We start from the raw sequence: 17,334 nt of genomic DNA on the forward strand, positions 1-17,334 counted from the left end.
TTTAGAACTACGACTATGCCTTAGTTTTTAGACCTCTCTTCTCTCATTTCTCTTCCCTTGGCTGATGATTTTCTCAGATCATGCCTTCCTTGGTATTTTTTCTGTTTTACCCAGTGGCCTCTCTTCCTCTGCCTGACATTTCTATACTTTTTTTTTTTCAAAATTACATTAGTTTTATTGTTTTAAAAATTATTAAAATATGGGCACCTGGGTGGCTCAGTCAGTTAAGCATCTGTCTCTTGATTTTGGCTCAGGTCATGATCTCAGGGTCATGAGATTGAGTCCTGCATTGGACTCCATGCTGGGCATGGAACCTGCTTAGGATTCTCTCTCTCTCTCTTTCCCTGCTCCTCCCCTCCCCCAAATAAATTAAAAAATAAAAATTATTAAAATAATATGTATTCTATTAGAAAAATCCATATATAAAGAAATATAAAAAGCATAAAGAAGGCAAACAAACAAAACAACAACCCTGAAAACCCACTACCTAAAAGTAATACTATTAATTAGTCTGAGCAGAATAATAATGGAATTAATACTATGAACAGAAAATTAATTTAATTATGTGTCATAAACAGATACATGATTATAACTAAATTATATACAGATGGAATTATGGTACCTTTTTAACTTTTAAATTACTCTCATTTCATGAAAAAACATCAAGATCTTTCCATGTTATATAGATACTACTCATTTAAATTGCTACTTAGCATTTTATTGCATGGTTGTACCATGCTTTATTTAACTAATTCTTTATCAGTGGAAATTTTGATTATTTCTCATTTTTCTCCTTTAAACAAAGTGGCTATGAACATTATTGTATAGGTATTCTGTATGTTTGACCTTCCTGATGTAATTCACAGAAGCAGAATCACTACCTCAAAAGGTTATTAAATTAAGATTTTGATCCATGTTTTTATATTGGCTTCCAGCATGATTGTACTGAAATAAACTCCCATTAACAAAATGTGAGAGGTTCCTCTATTTCTTCAAACCTTTGACAATTACAATTCTCATCTATCTTCGAAATGTTGGTTTCCTTCAACATCTATTCTTGGTTATTTTTTCCTTCTTATTCTTCCTACTTTCCCTGGATAATTCACTTCCTGGAATATCATTTCCACCTATAGGTGCTGTAGGCGTCTATATGGGCAAAACCAAAATGCTCAAGATGTGTCCTGTGGACCTTCATACATTGACTACATCTAAGGTAGACCCACTGGAGAAGATGGATATGACTTCAGGAGAGGTCGTCTCATACAAATATTAGTTGAGAAAAATGCTAACTTACAAGGAACATGACTGCTAAATTAAAGTATTTGAAAGATTGTTATATGGAAGATGAAATATCATTTTGTATTATATGGAAATAGTAGAGTTTCATATAAGGAGAAATGTTTAAAGTTGTTAAAATTAGGACATGGTCACTTAATATAAAGTTCAGAAATGTTGAATTAATTTCTTCAGCTCCTATTTATTTCACATGTTAAAATGAAAGATTTTAATCAGATGATCTCTGAAGAATTTTCCAGCTCTAAAATCTGTGATCTTTAAAGTGAAATTTTAGAGTATGCTTTAAAATATAAATTTCTTGTTAACTTTGCTTAGTATTTAAATACCTTGAAGTTTTTAAGTTTTCTGACTGACAAGGAAAGTTTGTTAGTTTTAAATTTGAAAAGGAATCCTAATTCTGTATAAATGAAGTAGTTAGAAATGTCCTAAAAATTATTTAAAACCACAGAAACTTATTTTATACCTTTCTTGAGGAAATTTTAAGTAGAATAATATAACATTATATACCTGATTATACAATTAGTTGCTTGACTTGAACTTTTGAAAAGTTTTATAAGGAAGTATAAGGTGCTAAGAGAGTATACGCTGGCAGTTCTGTGTGATGAAACTAGGCAGGTTTGATAAATCTGATTACATGGTAGCATAGGAGTTCCCAGAAGCAACAGCAGGACAAGCCAGAGTAGGAGTACTCTGCAAGCCTTTGTATCACATTTGCGTATGTACCAGAGGTCAAAATAAGTCACACAGCAAAGCCGAGATTCAAGGGTTTGGAGGAATAGATTTCACCTCAGATGGGAGAAACTGCTAAAATATTTGTGGCCACTAAAAAAAAAAATCTACCGTATTGTCTCTTACTTGTAAATATCTACACAGAAATGCCAGGTTTTTTCATCTTTGCTTTCCGATGTTTTGTTTTATTCCTTCAGTTCTGCAGTTGAAACCCACCAACTTTCTTCATGGAAATCTCCTCTTTGTCTTCTCAACAGCTCTTTGTTTTCCCAAGCAAGCCTCTTTGTCGTTAATTACCATAATTCCCAGAATGAGCCACTTTCTACATGTCCACATGTCTTTTGGATTAACACAATACAAAACTAAATCTGGAATAATTTACAGTTTTCCATTTTTGCTCATTTCCTAAGCTGTTTCCCTAGAGCAAAGTGGCAGGGCTGTTCAGAAATCGTGAATTAATTAAAATGGGGAGTACCACCACCTTCTCTTTTGCATTCATTTTTTAAAGTATCTCAGAACATATGTTGATCTATTTTCTCTCTCTTCCTTGCAAAATAAAACAGCAAACATAAATATTTTAAGATAATAGTAAAATTGATGGGGCGTCTGGGTGGCTGAGTCAGTTGAGCGACCGACTCTTGATTTCGGCTCAGGCCATGATCTCAGGGTCATGAGATCGAGCCCCAAGTCAGGCTTGTGCTGAACACTGAGCACTGAGCATAGACCGAGCCTGCTTAAGATTTCATCTTCCCTCTCCCTTTGCTGCATCCTTCCCCCCTTCTTGTTCGCACGCACTCTCTCGAAAATAAATAAATAAATAAACGAAGTAATAGTCAAATTACAAGCTTTTGTGATCATAAAAGTATTCTGTCCTACCTTATTTTTTCCCCTGCCTTAGCGTGTACCTCACATTATCCCCCCAAATTGCTCCTCTGCTTTTTGCACACATTATCCCACTCCTCTGCTAATGTAAAACCTACTTATTGTTTTAGACTCAAGTCAAGCTCTACCTTCTCCATGAAACTTTCCTTGATTGTTCACATCAGGATTGATTTCACTGTAATAGAAATTCCTACAGCATTTAATGGCTGGCACCACATTGGTATTGTTTACTGCTTATTATTTGTATTCTAATTTGTATATTTGCTGCTGTTTTCTTTGTTGGCCTTGAGTCCTCAACAATTGGATAGTTAATCTTTTAAGTGCAGGGATCATGTCCTGTAAGCATTCCTTATTATCCCGTTTTTTGATTGATTTAAATTCTAGCCTCTCTGAGCACTGTAAACATCCAATATCAAGCTGTTTTACAACCTAACAGCACTGGGCATTCTCCTGGCTTTTTTTTTTTTCTTAGAAAATACATATTATTAGGATTCATTCATTTATTCGAGAAATGCTGAAGCTTACATGTTGAGGCTTTTCATGTTCCAAGATGAAAAATAACACTGCTATCTCAAGAGACAAAGTAATTTAGTTGCTATATTTTGCTCAAGACAGTGTTATAAATTTATAAAAAGAAGTTTTTTTGTTGTTTTTTTTAAATGTCACAGTAGTAAACTAGTGAATCTCAGAGTATGGCTTTTTTGATGAGTAGCATTAGCACTTGCAAGATTTCAATTTTTTTTGATAGAATAGTTACAATCATGTGACCCTTTGTTTTGTAATGATTACAAATATAGCGCTGAGGTGCCGTGACTGTGACCAGTGCTGGTTTGACACTCTTTTTTCTTTCAGTGAAGCAGTCCAAGAAACAACAGTGCAATAGCCTATACACACACACTCACACCTCTTGGTCTCTTTCTTTCTATTGCCCTCCCTCAGCAAAGAATTTCTGTTGGAATTAGAATTCTTTGATATATTATGATAAATGATGGCTTGTTGTGTTTCCTGACTCTAATGTTAGAGTCTCCATGGAATTAAAGATCACATGCTTATTCAGCTTAATATACTTGACCTTTTCCCATGATTGACATATCTAAATGGCTGTAGCAACTCAGTAATTATGCACCAGCTGTGTTATATTCATTTCACGGAAACAAAACAAAACAAACCCACAGTTCTCTTCAAGAGTAGGTAGCTTGGCCCCTTCCTTCCTAGGTAAATAAAGAATAGCTTAATAGTATTATTATTAATTATAGCAGGAGTCCTTTCCATCCCCAAATACACATATAATCTCACTGCATTTGGTAAACACTCAGAATGCTATCACCACAGCCACATTGAGTTGTTTCAGTACTTGTACCTCTTACATAATGAAAATACCTGCAATAATTCTGTATCTGCTTAGCAAGATTGTGTCCACACAATTTAAGTGTCAAAAATCCAGGATTTGTTAACAAAATTTTACTCAGAAAGCAATGTTACCTTTAATGAACCTTTGTTTTTCTAATGGGGAACTGTATTTTCTCTCAGGTGACATAAAAGTAAATTCTGAATAAATGCTAGTGTTCTGTGCTTATCTCAAAAAAATCTTTTAGTAGCATTGTCCCATTCTTACTAATATTTTTGAAATATACTTGTATCTAAATGATTTTGCATTTTTATTAATTTTGGGGTTTTGACATGATATGAAATTAATTATTGACTATTTTGATTAATTAAGAAATGTTCATTTGAGGAGATTCCCTCCTTTAACTAAATTTTTGGACTTTGTCTATCATAAAATAAAATTGTTCCCTATATAATCTTAAAAATAGTTTAGGTTTAATAATATTCAAGTGATTTTTGAACAATGACATTTATCATTAAGTTATTTGAATTCTTTGTCTTAAGTGATGTCTACTAGGATGGAAAATTTAATTTTGGATATAATGTTTTTGGAAAAATTTATGGAAATGTTAATCTAGAAATTTTATTTGTATACTGTTTTCCACAGGATCTAATGTGATTCTCTTGTTGCTTAAGCCAGGGTTATTATAGTTGGGATTAGGAAAGCTGGCAACATAGAAGGAAACAGGAAGATAATGAGATAGGACAAGAAAATTTTATTCTGTCTTCTTGTTCCTTTGAGCCACTGAGGGGTGAGCAGTATGAAGGGGAAAGGGAACTAGCAAGTATGAGTGTCTGCTATGTAATAGGTCTCATATTTAATATTTTATATCTATTCTATTCTCATATAATCTTTGTAGAGTGTCTTAAATTCATTGAGGTTTTTAATATCTACATTTATTAATTTTGTTCTAAAACCAAACATGAGGTGGTTTCTGGATTGGAGGCTGATTCTTTCTACTTATAGCAATAAGCACATTAGTTCTCCGTGCCCCCTTCCTCCCCTTTAAGGTGATGTGATGAGAACCAGATGTTTATATGCACAGGAGGGGAGCCCTAAAGTTATGAATCTGGGAGTTTATATAGGAATTTCTCTACAGCTGCCTTTCCCGCTCCTGAGAGAGAGAGAGAGAGAGAGAGAGAGAGAGAGAGAATCTTATCTACCTTATATAATCAAATCTCAAGGTAGAAGAGAAGACATTCCCTAATTTAAACCCTTTGGAATATAAACCAGTAGGTATGGGGATTTATTATTTTTTGCAATGTAAAGACATAAATCTGGAAGATAAATGTCTACATCTCTTTGAAAGTCTCTTTTAGTCAATCTTGAACTTCCAAAGCTTGTCCTTTAATCCAGAATCCAGTTTTCTTTGCTTTAGAAGTCTCTAACCATGCAGAAACAGGAAATATTTTCTCTGTGGTTTCATAGCCATAAATTGTGGCCTTTTCATTACTGTTGCTTTGAAATTTGTGGTCATACCCCTTTTTCCATTCTTAAGTTTTTTAGTGTGTTTTGTAGTCAATGCATTATTATGTCTGTTATCTATATATTTTACTTAAAAATATCATCTCTATTTATGCAAAAGATTTATATACTCAAAAATTTGTTGAGCATTAAGAAGTATCAAGCACTGTTCTAGGTACTTTTGGGATACATTAGTGTCAAAAAACTTTGGAGGGAAACTAGAAAGTAAACACTAAATATAATAAGTTAATTACATGGTATGTAAGTGCTATAGAAAAAATAAAAATAGAAGAGTCTGAGAAGTATAAAGGGTCAGAAAGGGTAGGGTGTAATAATAAGTAGGTGTTTAGTGTAGGCTTCATCGAGAAGGTGAAATATGAGCAAAGTCTTGAAAGAAGTGAGGAATTTATCCAAGTAGGAAGAATATTTCAGGCAGTGAAAAAGACAGAGGCAAGTTCCCAGGGTGGCAGTGAGAACAGCAAGGAGTCCAGTGTGGCTGAAGTGAAGTGGGGTGAGGAGGAGATAGCAGGAGATCAGAGACCTAATAGAAGTGGGGTGTGCAGATCACAGAAGTCCTTCGAAAGCCCTAGAAAAATCTTGTCCTTTTCTCTAAGTAAAATAGGGTAACATTAGAAGGATAAATGTATGACATGATCTAATCTGAATTTTAAGAGGAGTACACTGGCTATTGTGTTTGGTGCAGACCATGGGGCTAAAGGTAGACTCATGAAGGCCTGTCAGGAGACTGTTGCAGTCACCCAGGTTGGGTATGATGTGGCCCTGACCAGGGTGGTGAAGTAAAATGATAAGTGGACAAATTCTGGATATATTTTGCAGGTTGCTCCAATAGGTTTCCTATTGGATTGGTTGTAGGCTTAAGAAAAAAAGAGGAGTCTACAATGACTCCAAGATATTTGTTCTGAGCAAGTAGAAAATTGTTTTATCATCAACTGAGATGGACAAGATTGTGGGGGAGCACAATCTTATAAGACAGAGTTGGAATGGAGAAGACTAGGAGTTTAGTTGTTTTTTTTTAAATTTTATTTATTTATTTGACACAGAAGGAGACAGCCAGCAAGAGAGGGACCACAAGCAGAGGGAGTGGGAGAGGAAGAAGCAGGCTCCCAGCAGGGAGCCTGATGTGGGGCTCGATCCCAGGACCCTGGGATCATGCCCTGAGCTGAAGGCAGATGCTTAACGACTGAGCCACCCAGGCGCCCCAGGAGTTTAGTCTTGTACGTGTTGATCTTCAGCTGTATTTTAGACATGCAGTGGAGGTGTCAGGTGAGTGCTTGGATATGCCAGTTTGGAGTCTGGGAAAGAGGTTTGAGATGGAGACACAAAATTGGTGGCCTTAGGACAGATGTAAGTTTTGTGGGACCTGAAACTTATGCATTTTTGAGGGTTTTCTAGGGGAAAAAAATCAACATTTAAATATAAATTAGGTACAAAGGTGGATATTTATTTAGAATGAGAAAAATATCAACAAATATTTATTTGGAAAGTGATAAATAGCATAAAATTGTAACATTTGGAGAAATAGCATACTTTAAAAAATGAACTGACATAGCTCTGTAATAATTTTCCCTCTAAATTTTTGACCCCTAATGTCAAGGATTTTTAAATATCGTTTTCTGTTGAGGATATGGAAAACTAACTCTAACCTTATCATTATTCACTAATTTTTTTTTTTTTTACTAATGTAGTCTAGAAAGGTTTCTTTCAACCTCACAACTTATTTATAATTTCACAAAAATTTTTGGAGTTGTCTTAAAATTTAAGAAAACTTCTGTCAAGCTTCTTGTGTATATAACCTGTAAGATTTAGAGAAATTTCCTGAAGGTGAACTCCAGTTTTATACAATTGAAATTTTGCTTCTTTTCTACTACCCACATACTTCCAATGTGAGGCAGATTGTGATGCTCTGCATGTTGTGATACTTCAGCCCCGAACCTTGGTGTCACAATGTCAGGTGAATTTAGCACAGTGAGTATTCCTGGAAGCTATTCCAATTCCAGGATAGCTAACAGTAACTTACTCATATATGGACGTGCCTGCAAATCACGTAACTATAGTCCATTAAATCCAAGCTAAATGTATCTACACCTCTGTTTCCTCTTAGTTTCTCAACATGTCCACAGACACTCAAGTGCCTCCCATCATGAAAGTATTTTACATTAATAAATTTTTACAAAATATATAACCATAAGAACATGGTGTTTGTCCTCTCCCCCTGAAGTGTAATCTACTATGAGCTATGAGTCTTGATTTTTTTTTTAATTAAAAGACTTTATTTTTTAGAGCTGTTTTAGGTTTGCAGAGATAGCGCAGAAAGTACAGAAAGTTCCCATGTACCCCTCTCCTCCCTGCACACAGTTTCCCCTATTACTAACATTTTTATTAGTGAAATACGTTTGTTACAATTGATGAACCAGTATTAGAAGATAATTTTTAACTGCATTTCATAGTTTACATTAGGGTTCACTCTTTGGTTTTTTTTTTATATTTCTAGGGGTTTTGACAAATGTGTAATATTACATATCCACCATTGCAGTATCATACAAGATAGTGTCACTTCTCTAAAAATGCCCTGTGCTTTACTTAAACATCCTTACCACCTATCCCTGAACCCCTGGAAACATTTGGTAGTTTTACTGTCTCTATAGCTTCACCTTTTCCAGAATTTCATATAGTTGGAATCCTGCAGCACATAGGTTTTTCACTGACTTCTTCAATTAGCAATATGAATTTTAGGTTTCTCCATGTCTTTTCATAGTCAATAGCTCATTTCTTTTTTATTGTTTAATAATACGCCATTGTATGGTCATACCACACTTTGTTTATTCATTTACAGGACATCTTAGTTGTTTCCCATTTTTTGACAATTATTAATAAAGCTGCAATAAACATTCGTATGCAGGTTTTTATGTGGACATTAGCTTTCAACTCATTGGGACAAATACCTAATGAGTGAATTCAGTATTTAATTAAAATCTAAACACAGGTCTTACACCTTTCACAAAAATTAACTCAAAATGGATCATAGACCTAAATGTAAAACAGGAACTTGTGCAACTTACAGAAAATAACACAGGAGAAAATCTAGGTGACTTTGAGTCTGATGATGACTTTTAAGATACAACATCAAAAACACAATTGATGACAGAAAAATTGATAAATTGAACTTCTTTAAAATTAGAAAATATACTCTATGAAAGACTGTTACAAGAATGAAAAGACAAGCTAAAGAGAAAATTCTTGCTAAAGACATATCCGATAAAGGACTTATATCCAAAATATACAAAGAACCCTTAAAACTGAACAATAAGGAAGCAAAAATCCGATTACAAAACAGGAAAAAATCTGAACAGACACCCCACCAAAGAAGAAATACAGATAGTAAATAAGCATATAAAAAGATGCTCAATATTGTGTGTCATTAGGGAATTGCAAATTAAAAGTGAGATATCACTACACACCCATTAGAATAGCTAAAATCCAAAACACTAACAACATCAAATGTTGGCAAGATTATGGAGCAACAGGAACTTTCATTCATTGCTGGTTGGAATGCAAATGGTACAGCCACTTTGGAAGACAGTCTGGCAGTTTCTCATATAGGTAAACATAAGCTTACCATGTGATCCAGCAATTCAATCATAGTTATTTACCCAAGTGAGTTTTGATATTTTAACCAGCCTTACAAGATTCTGCCTCAGGAAACTTTCAGTTTGATCTTCCGTGCATTTAATGTCCTCAAGACATCAGTTAGCTGTGTGTCTTGGCATCCTTTTATCTGATTATGCTTGGATGTGGTTTCAGATGGTTTATTTTAGCCTTGACTTGGCAACTTTTTAGGATGTTACTTTTGGCACATGCCCATCAAATCTACATTTCATAAACAAAGACAATATTCACTATCCCAGCCAGGCCCTCTGGACTTGGACCTAAGGTGCCTGGTGCCCCTTATCTTTGTCCATCTGGAGAATGGTTATCTTAATCAGTGGTTATTAGAAACCTTTGCAATCTTAAGATTTAGTTCAAGTACCACCCTCTGTAAAGCCTTTATTTTCAAGTCTAAGAAATATTCATTGCCTAAACTTCCTCAGTTTTACTCATTTTCTCATTCACTAAAGTTGCTTTTCTGAAGGTAACAGATAAACACTAATTTACAACTGTAATGGCTAATTTTTAGTCTGAATCTTGTTTGACTCCTTTGTAGCATATGAATTGTAACTGTCCCCTTCTTGAAGCTCTCCCTCTTTGGTTTCTTTAATTTTTTAAAATTTGAAATGAAACATATGTACTAAAAGTTACAGAAAGCTTATGTATAAATTTTAAATATTATTGAAGCAAAAACTTGTATCAAGAAACAGAACATTTCTAACATGCCAGAAGCTCCTCATGTGCCTCTGCCCAGTCACAGCTCCTATTCACCTTTATGCCAGAAATAACACGTTTTCTGACTGTTGTATTGATCTTTTCCTGTGTATGCATCTCTGAACAATGTATTTTAGTTTTCCTATTTTTAAAGCCTTATAAAAGAAATTCTATTATATATATATTTTTTGCTGGATTTGTGTTTATGAGATTCATGTATGTTGTTATGCGTATCTATGATTTGTTCATTATTGTTGTATATATCCCATTGTGTGAGTATCTCCTACTTTATACATTCTGTTAATGGATTTTTGGGTTGTTTCCAGCCCTTTGTCTTTATAAGCAGTGCAGCTGTAGAGATTCTTAAACATGTCTCTTATATTTTTAAACATCTTCATGCAGTTCTCTAAGGTCAAAGGAAATTGCTGGGTTATAAAGTATGCATATTTTCAATTTCAATAAAGAATGTTATACTGTTTCAAAGTAGTTTTGTATAATACTACTGGTACTATATGAGAAACTGGTCTGCACCACACCAAGACATAGAATTGTCAACCATTTCAATTTTTGCCAAGATGGTGGGAGTATAGAGATATCTCTTTATGGTTTGAATTTCCATCCCTGAGAACTAGTGGAGTTGAGCACCTTTTCCCACATTTATTAGCAATTTGTATTTTCCTTTTTATTAAGTGCCTATTTAAGTTTTTTGTCTATGTTCCCATTGGGTTTTCATCTTTTTCTTAGGATTTGTAGGATTTCTTTTTATATCTTTCTTATTAGTCCTTTATCAGTTATATGTGTTAGAAATATACTTTTATGCCTTGTGGCCCTCCCAACTCTTATAATGAAGAGAAGTTCCTGACTTAAATGTAATGTAACTTATTAATCATTTCTTTTATGATTAGTGTTCTTTAAGGAATTGTTCCCTAACTTGGCATTAAGAAGACAGTGTGCAGACACAATAGAGGTAAAGAGCGGGTGTCTAATCTCCCACATTTAATTGAAAGTCTGTGACTTCCTTCTTCTTTTAACTTTTAAGCATTTAATTTTTTTCTGACTCTTAAATGCTAGTGTCACACAAGGATCCATCTGAGTTCTCTTTCTTGCTGCACACATTCCCTCTGATTAACAACCTTCAACATATTAGAAAGTAACAATGTAATGATTATCTAAGTAATTTGAAATTAGGAAAATTTAAGATACCAAATTTGTGAATTATTTTAAGTATACAACTTTGTGGTATATCTTGATATTTCATAAGGTAAATTCTCCCTCCTTAAACTTCATCAGGATGTTATTGGTTATTTCTCTTGTGGTTTTTCCTTATAAATTTTAGATTATTTGTTCTAGTTATGTTGAAACAATAATGTCAGAAATTTGTGATTGTATTGAATGCATAAATTAACGTATGTCTGTTTTGGGGTTCATGTCTTCTCTTCATTTATTCTGATATGTTTGTTCAGGGAAGGGATACCCAGGGCAATATATCACACTTGTGAGTTCCACTTTTTACATAAGTCGGGGGGAGGGGGCAAAGACCTGCTGATTTATAAAAATAAAATAATATCTTGTTTATGTTTGTATTCTTGATACCTAGCACAATACCACTCGATAAAATGTTTGTTATTTCGGTAAACATTTGTTAGGCATCTACTGTTTGCCAGGCAGTGTGTCAGATGCTAAAGATACAAATTGACTAACATTAAGTCCTTCTCAGAGAAGATTTATAAGAAGAAAACTACTTTTAGGTAAATAAATACAGTCAAGAGTTACTAAGTATTTAGAGGGTCCTTAAGGAAGAAAGTGGTCAACTGTATTTAGAGTGAGCGTGTATAGAAAATTTTATAGGTGGCATAATCCTTGAACTGAGAGTTGAAAGGTGAGTAGGTATTCATCAGATAGGAGAGACATAGACATTTCCTACAGTTGGAAGAAGAAGAATAGTATTCAGTACAAACAGAGACTTGAGAACATCTGGACAAGGGATGAAGGGGCTCACACTGGCTTATAGTATTTGAGGCAGAGTGTATTTAGAAGCCTGGCCAGAGATATAGGCAGATGTCGGATATTATTTGGCCTTAAAGAGCACTAAAAACTTTATTGTATAGGCAACAGAGAATAATCAATGAGTTTAAAGCAGGGAAGTAATGTAATCAGACTTGCATTTTTTTGGGAAAAAAAAAAAGCCGTCAGCAATTCAGGATGGATAAAAGGTGGGACAAGAGTGTAGCTAGGAAAGAAAAAAAAAAGCAGGAAAAAGAATGTTCTAATAGTCCTGGTAGAAAATGATCAGAGTCTAACTAAGATAGTAGCACTAGGGATACTGAAGAGGGAATGGATTCTAGAGATATAAAGGAGGACCTGGTGATAAATTAGATGGACTTTGAGATGATTGGATAGATGGCACACTTATTAAGATAGATGATAGATGGCTGATACTTGGGAGACAGAGAAAAGAATGAGTCCATGGACATGTTGAGTTTGACATATCTGTGGGAAGGATATGCAAGTAATATGTTTAATAGGTGGATGGATACATACGCCTGCAGTCCAGGAGAGCAATTTGGCATCAAATATTAGGTCCCAGAGCCTGTAATAAATATGTATCCGCTGATCAAAAGGTCAAAGATAGAGCCTGCGGATCTCCAACCTTGAGTGGGTAAATAGAAGAAGAACTGGCAAAGGAAACTAATATGAACAAAACAAAGGAGAAGAAGGAGGAGTACCAAAAGAAAGTGGCCATAGAGAAGGGAGTGGTCAAGTATCAAGTGCCACAGATAGAAATAATAGAACCAAAAAAATTCCATGGGATTTGGCATTACTGTGGACATTGGTGAAATCTGTTTTATGAGACAGTGATTGTTCCACATACTTAAATGTGAAGGGAAGGGAAATGGTGAGATAACACATTGAGGGAGGGAGAAAATAGAATAAATTTTCTTAATGAGAAGAGTATAATTATAAACTTTGAGGAGTAGACACAGAGAGATTAAGACAATAAATTAATGGTGATTATAAGATATATAACCAAACAATTAGTATTGTAAATGTTTGTGATAGATCTGTGGTATATTTCAATAGGTCTAAGTGCCAAAACACATGCCAAGTCGCAAGCTTTACATACCATAAACATTAAAAAATGGTTTGCTAGATTGAATTGAATTGAGTTCCATTGATAAGTAAATCATCATCTTCTGTGCTTTGGAATAATTCAGAGTTTAATTTATGCATTTGCTTCTGATGAAGGTCATCGGACACTATTTATTGGAGTTCATGTGCCCCTGGGAGGAAGAAAAAGCCATCGACGTCACAGGCATCGTGGTCATAAACACAGAAAGAGAGACAGAGAAAGAGATTCGGGATTAGAGGATGGGAGGGAGTCACCTTCCTTTGGTAAGAATCTTTCTTGTTGTTTTTTATTAAATTTACAATGGTAATAACATTATACTTGCTTAAATCCATAATTAGCAGTCATACCTCATACTAATAAAATTGTTCATACTTTACGAGAGACATCGGTTGGTCAGATGGGGAGAAGTGAGAGAGAAAAACCTTGATCTTTATTTTTCTTGGGTTGGGCTTTGTAAAGGTAAGAATTGGCTTAGATTTGTGATTGAGGAAATACACATAAGTTGTAAAACTTAGTTGTATAAACTCTCTCTCTCTCTTTTTTTTTTTTAAGATTCTATTTATTTATTTGACAGAGACAGTGAGAGAGGGAACACAAGCAAGGGGAGTGGGAAAGGGAGAAACAGACTTCTCGCCAAGCAGGGAGCCTGATGCAGGGCTGGATCCCAGGACCCTGGGATCATGACCTGAGTCGAAGGCAGATGCTTAACAGCTGAGCCACCCAGGAACCCCAGTTGTATAAACTCTTGATAATACATACAAATAATAGTCTTTGCTCTACGTAGTTAAAAACCCTGGGGAGGGGGCGCCTGGGTGGCTCAGTCATTAAGCGTCTTCCTTCGGCTCAGGACGTGATCCTGGAGTTCTGGGATCCAGCCCCACATTAGGCTTTTCCACTGGGAGCCTGCTTCTTCCTCTCCCACTCCCCCTGCTGTGTTCCCTCTTTCCCTGGCTGTCTCTCTCTCTCTGTCAAATAAATAAAATAAAATCTTAAAAAAAACCAAACAAACCCGGGGGGGGGGATGCCTATATTAAGTTCCCATATACTATTGCTGATACTGGCCAAATTTCCCTCTTAGGACATGGACATTCTACTATTTTAAATGTTCTTCATCTGGAAATAGATAAAGAACATCAAAATATAGTGATATGGTAGTTGTTAACAATTTCTAAGTGCTATGAGAGCCTGTGTACATGATATAACCAAGAACCTGGCTTTGCATTTCTTGACATTCCCATCTCCTATGACCTTCTCCTTCACTGCACCTAGCTCGCCCACTCATCTGGAATTACTCTGCCTCTGAGGTCATCAGTACATTCACTTTGCTTTCTGACCATGCATCTCTCCTGCTTGCCTGCCTGTGCAAATGCTTGACATCTCCACTTTTTTTTCTGTCCATGCTATCGTCTTTCTTTATTTTCTTATCCTATTCTGATTTCGTAGCCTATAATTTTAGTAATACTTTTGCTAATATTCTCAATAGCATAGGTTCCCTGTTTTAATTTTATTCATACCTTCACTCCCACTTAACCGTACTCATGTTGGGATCCCTCTGTGTTCCTGCTTTCTCAATGTGGCCCCAATGAGCACGCTGTGCTGGATGTAATCATTCAACAGGGCGGATTGTAACTATTTAAATTCATGATGTAATTGACCTTCGACAGCGCCTATTCAGTTCTATTGCATTTCTTTGATTTTTAAACTAACTTTTTTTCAAACCTTTTCATCATTCTCCACCATCTCTTTTTTCACTATCATTTAGCAGATGCTTTCTACTTTGGAGGGAAAGTATGTCATCAGAATGAACTCATTCAGCTTCTGTCCTATTAAACATACCTATGTGCCTACATCTGCAACTTTCTCTTGATGCAATAAGGGAGTTTTCTTTTCAATTATGTTTATTTCCTGTTCCTTCCCACCTGGAAATGCACACAATTTATAATCTAGTTGACCTTTTCCTCTCAACTGGATTATTCTCACTATCTCTTTTTTTTTTTTTTTTTAAAGATTTTATTTATTTATTTGACAGAGATAGAGACAGCCAGCGAGAGAGGGAACACAAGCAGGGGGAGCGGGAGAGGAAGAAGCAGGCTCATAGCGGAGGGGCCTGATGTGGGGCTCGATCCCGTAACGCTGGGATCACGCCCTGAGCCGAAGGCAGGCGCCTAACCGCTGTGCCACCCAGGCGCCCCTATTCTCACTATCTCTTAAACATGATTGAGTCTCTTGTCATTTTGAACAGTCCCTGACCTCTCGCAAACCCACAGTACCCCTTTAGTCATCCCCTTGTATTCAGATATGAAGTTAGTGGCATATCAAGTTTGAGGTATCAATTTTACTCTTAATATTCTATATATATTGTGTTATTCAATATCTGTTTTCAGTAAGTGTTACAGAGAAGTCTTTTGTGTTTTTTTTTCTTCGTTTTTTAAGGTTGTATCTTTTAAGCCTGAATGCTTATATAGACGTTTTTCTGGGTCCCTTTAATTAAGAGAATTGCTAAGACAGACCTACTGGTGGGTGTATTAAAAAGCCTTTCCAATGTGCATACACTGATATTTTTCCACTTACAACACATTTTTCTATTTTATGATTCTTTGTGAATATTAATTATCTGAATGTTGGGTTAGTGATATCTTTTCTTTGTCTTTTTCCTTTACAGTTTAAAGTTAGTTTCTCATATTATCCATTTGATTCTCCGCAATATCAGTTTTGCATTTTGCTATTTCTCTTTTTGGTTTTGATTTTTGTGGTTGCATTTTTAGTTTTCTGTAAGTTCTTTCTTATCTAATACTATTCCCATTATATTTCTTTTTTTTTTAATTTTGTTTATTTATTTGAGAGAGAGAGCGAGAGCGAGCGAGAGAGATTGAGAGAATGAGTGGGGGCGGGGGCAGAGGGAGAAGCCGACTCCCCGCTGAGCATGAGCACATTGTGGGACTTGATCCCAGGGCCCTGGGATCATGACCTGAGTTGAAGGCAGATGCTTAACTGACTGAGCCACCCAGGCGCCCCTTTCTTTATATTTCTTCCTGTCCTTTCCTAATTAGTTTTTCTTGTTCTGCTTGATAGAGTCTCTGTTTTAATAGTCTATTGATGATTTCCAGCTATTTCTGGACATTTTCTTTCATTCCTGAAGTAGATAATTATCAGAGGTGTGATCTTCCTTTGGGCTATTGAGATTATTTTGATTCTCCATTGATTTGTACTATTTGTACAATTTCCCAATTATTTTTCTCAGAGAGGCACTACCATCAATATCTCCTTGTTTCAATCACTGTGTATAGTTAGGGCATTAAAATCCTCCAAATGCCATGTACTTCAGCCAGAGGTAGAATGACTATTGTCGGGACTGTGTAAAGAAAATACTCTTGGGTATCCTCATGTGTGTGATATAGGATGGTTGTCTCTGCATCAGTGGACAGAGAGTGGAGGTGTAAAAGTGTCCTCGACATTTTAAGGTTGGTTTTTTTTTTTTTTTCCCCATGAGGTGGAGTCTAGGAATGTAATAAAGAGACAATTAGGTAGATTTTTCTCATTCGGTCCTTCATCTGCTTATAGTTGGTCCAGATTCCCTCTTAGATTCTGAGAATGGATTACATATGTTGGACTTTAATCGTTACTTTGAATTTTCGTTATCTTCTAGTATTTGAGAAAATATGTTCATATCAACCTACAAATGCTTAGTAAACAAACATAAATAAACTTGTTCCATTTGCTTCGGACATCCCCTCCCCCCCCCCCATTGCTGTATGCAGTGTGTCAGCTTTTCAGAACAGTGGTTCTCAACATTGACAACACCTAGGAGTTTTAAGACCATATTAATGACCAAGCTCCATACCAATCAGAATCTCTGGGGGTGAGGCTAAATGTAGGTATTTTTTTAAGTACCACTAGGTAATTCTAATATGCAGCCAAGCTTGAGATCCATTGTTCTAGAAACTTTGCTATTTAAAGTGTGGTCCGGGGTGCCTGGGTGGTTCAATCAGTTAAGCGTCTGACTCTTGATCTCAGCTCAGGTCTCGATCCCAGGATTGTGAGCCTGCATTGGGCTCCACACTGCACA

At 35.6% G+C, this 17,334-nt stretch overlaps 1 protein-coding gene across 1 annotated transcript in view; it reads left to right on the forward strand.

The window, feature by feature from the left end:
* The window catches only part of LOC148110745 (sodium-driven chloride bicarbonate exchanger-like), a gene marked incomplete at its 5' end in the record, with an annotated part of 51,475 nt that overhangs the window by 12,312 nt on the left and 21,829 nt on the right, over positions 1 to 17,334 (forward strand). Inside the window, one exon of the mRNA XM_087860741.1 lies at positions 13,385 to 13,531. Within this exon, the coding sequence (XP_087716867.1) occupies positions 13,385 to 13,531 (147 nt within the window). The remainder of the gene's footprint in view (positions 1 to 13,384; positions 13,532 to 17,334) is intronic.

Source organism: Ursus americanus, chromosome 1, assembly GCF_024610735.1.
Source record: "Ursus americanus isolate L20-20 chromosome 1, mUrsAme1.1.p, whole genome shotgun sequence".
Classification (NCBI taxonomy): Eukaryota; Metazoa; Chordata; class Mammalia; order Carnivora; family Ursidae; genus Ursus; species Ursus americanus.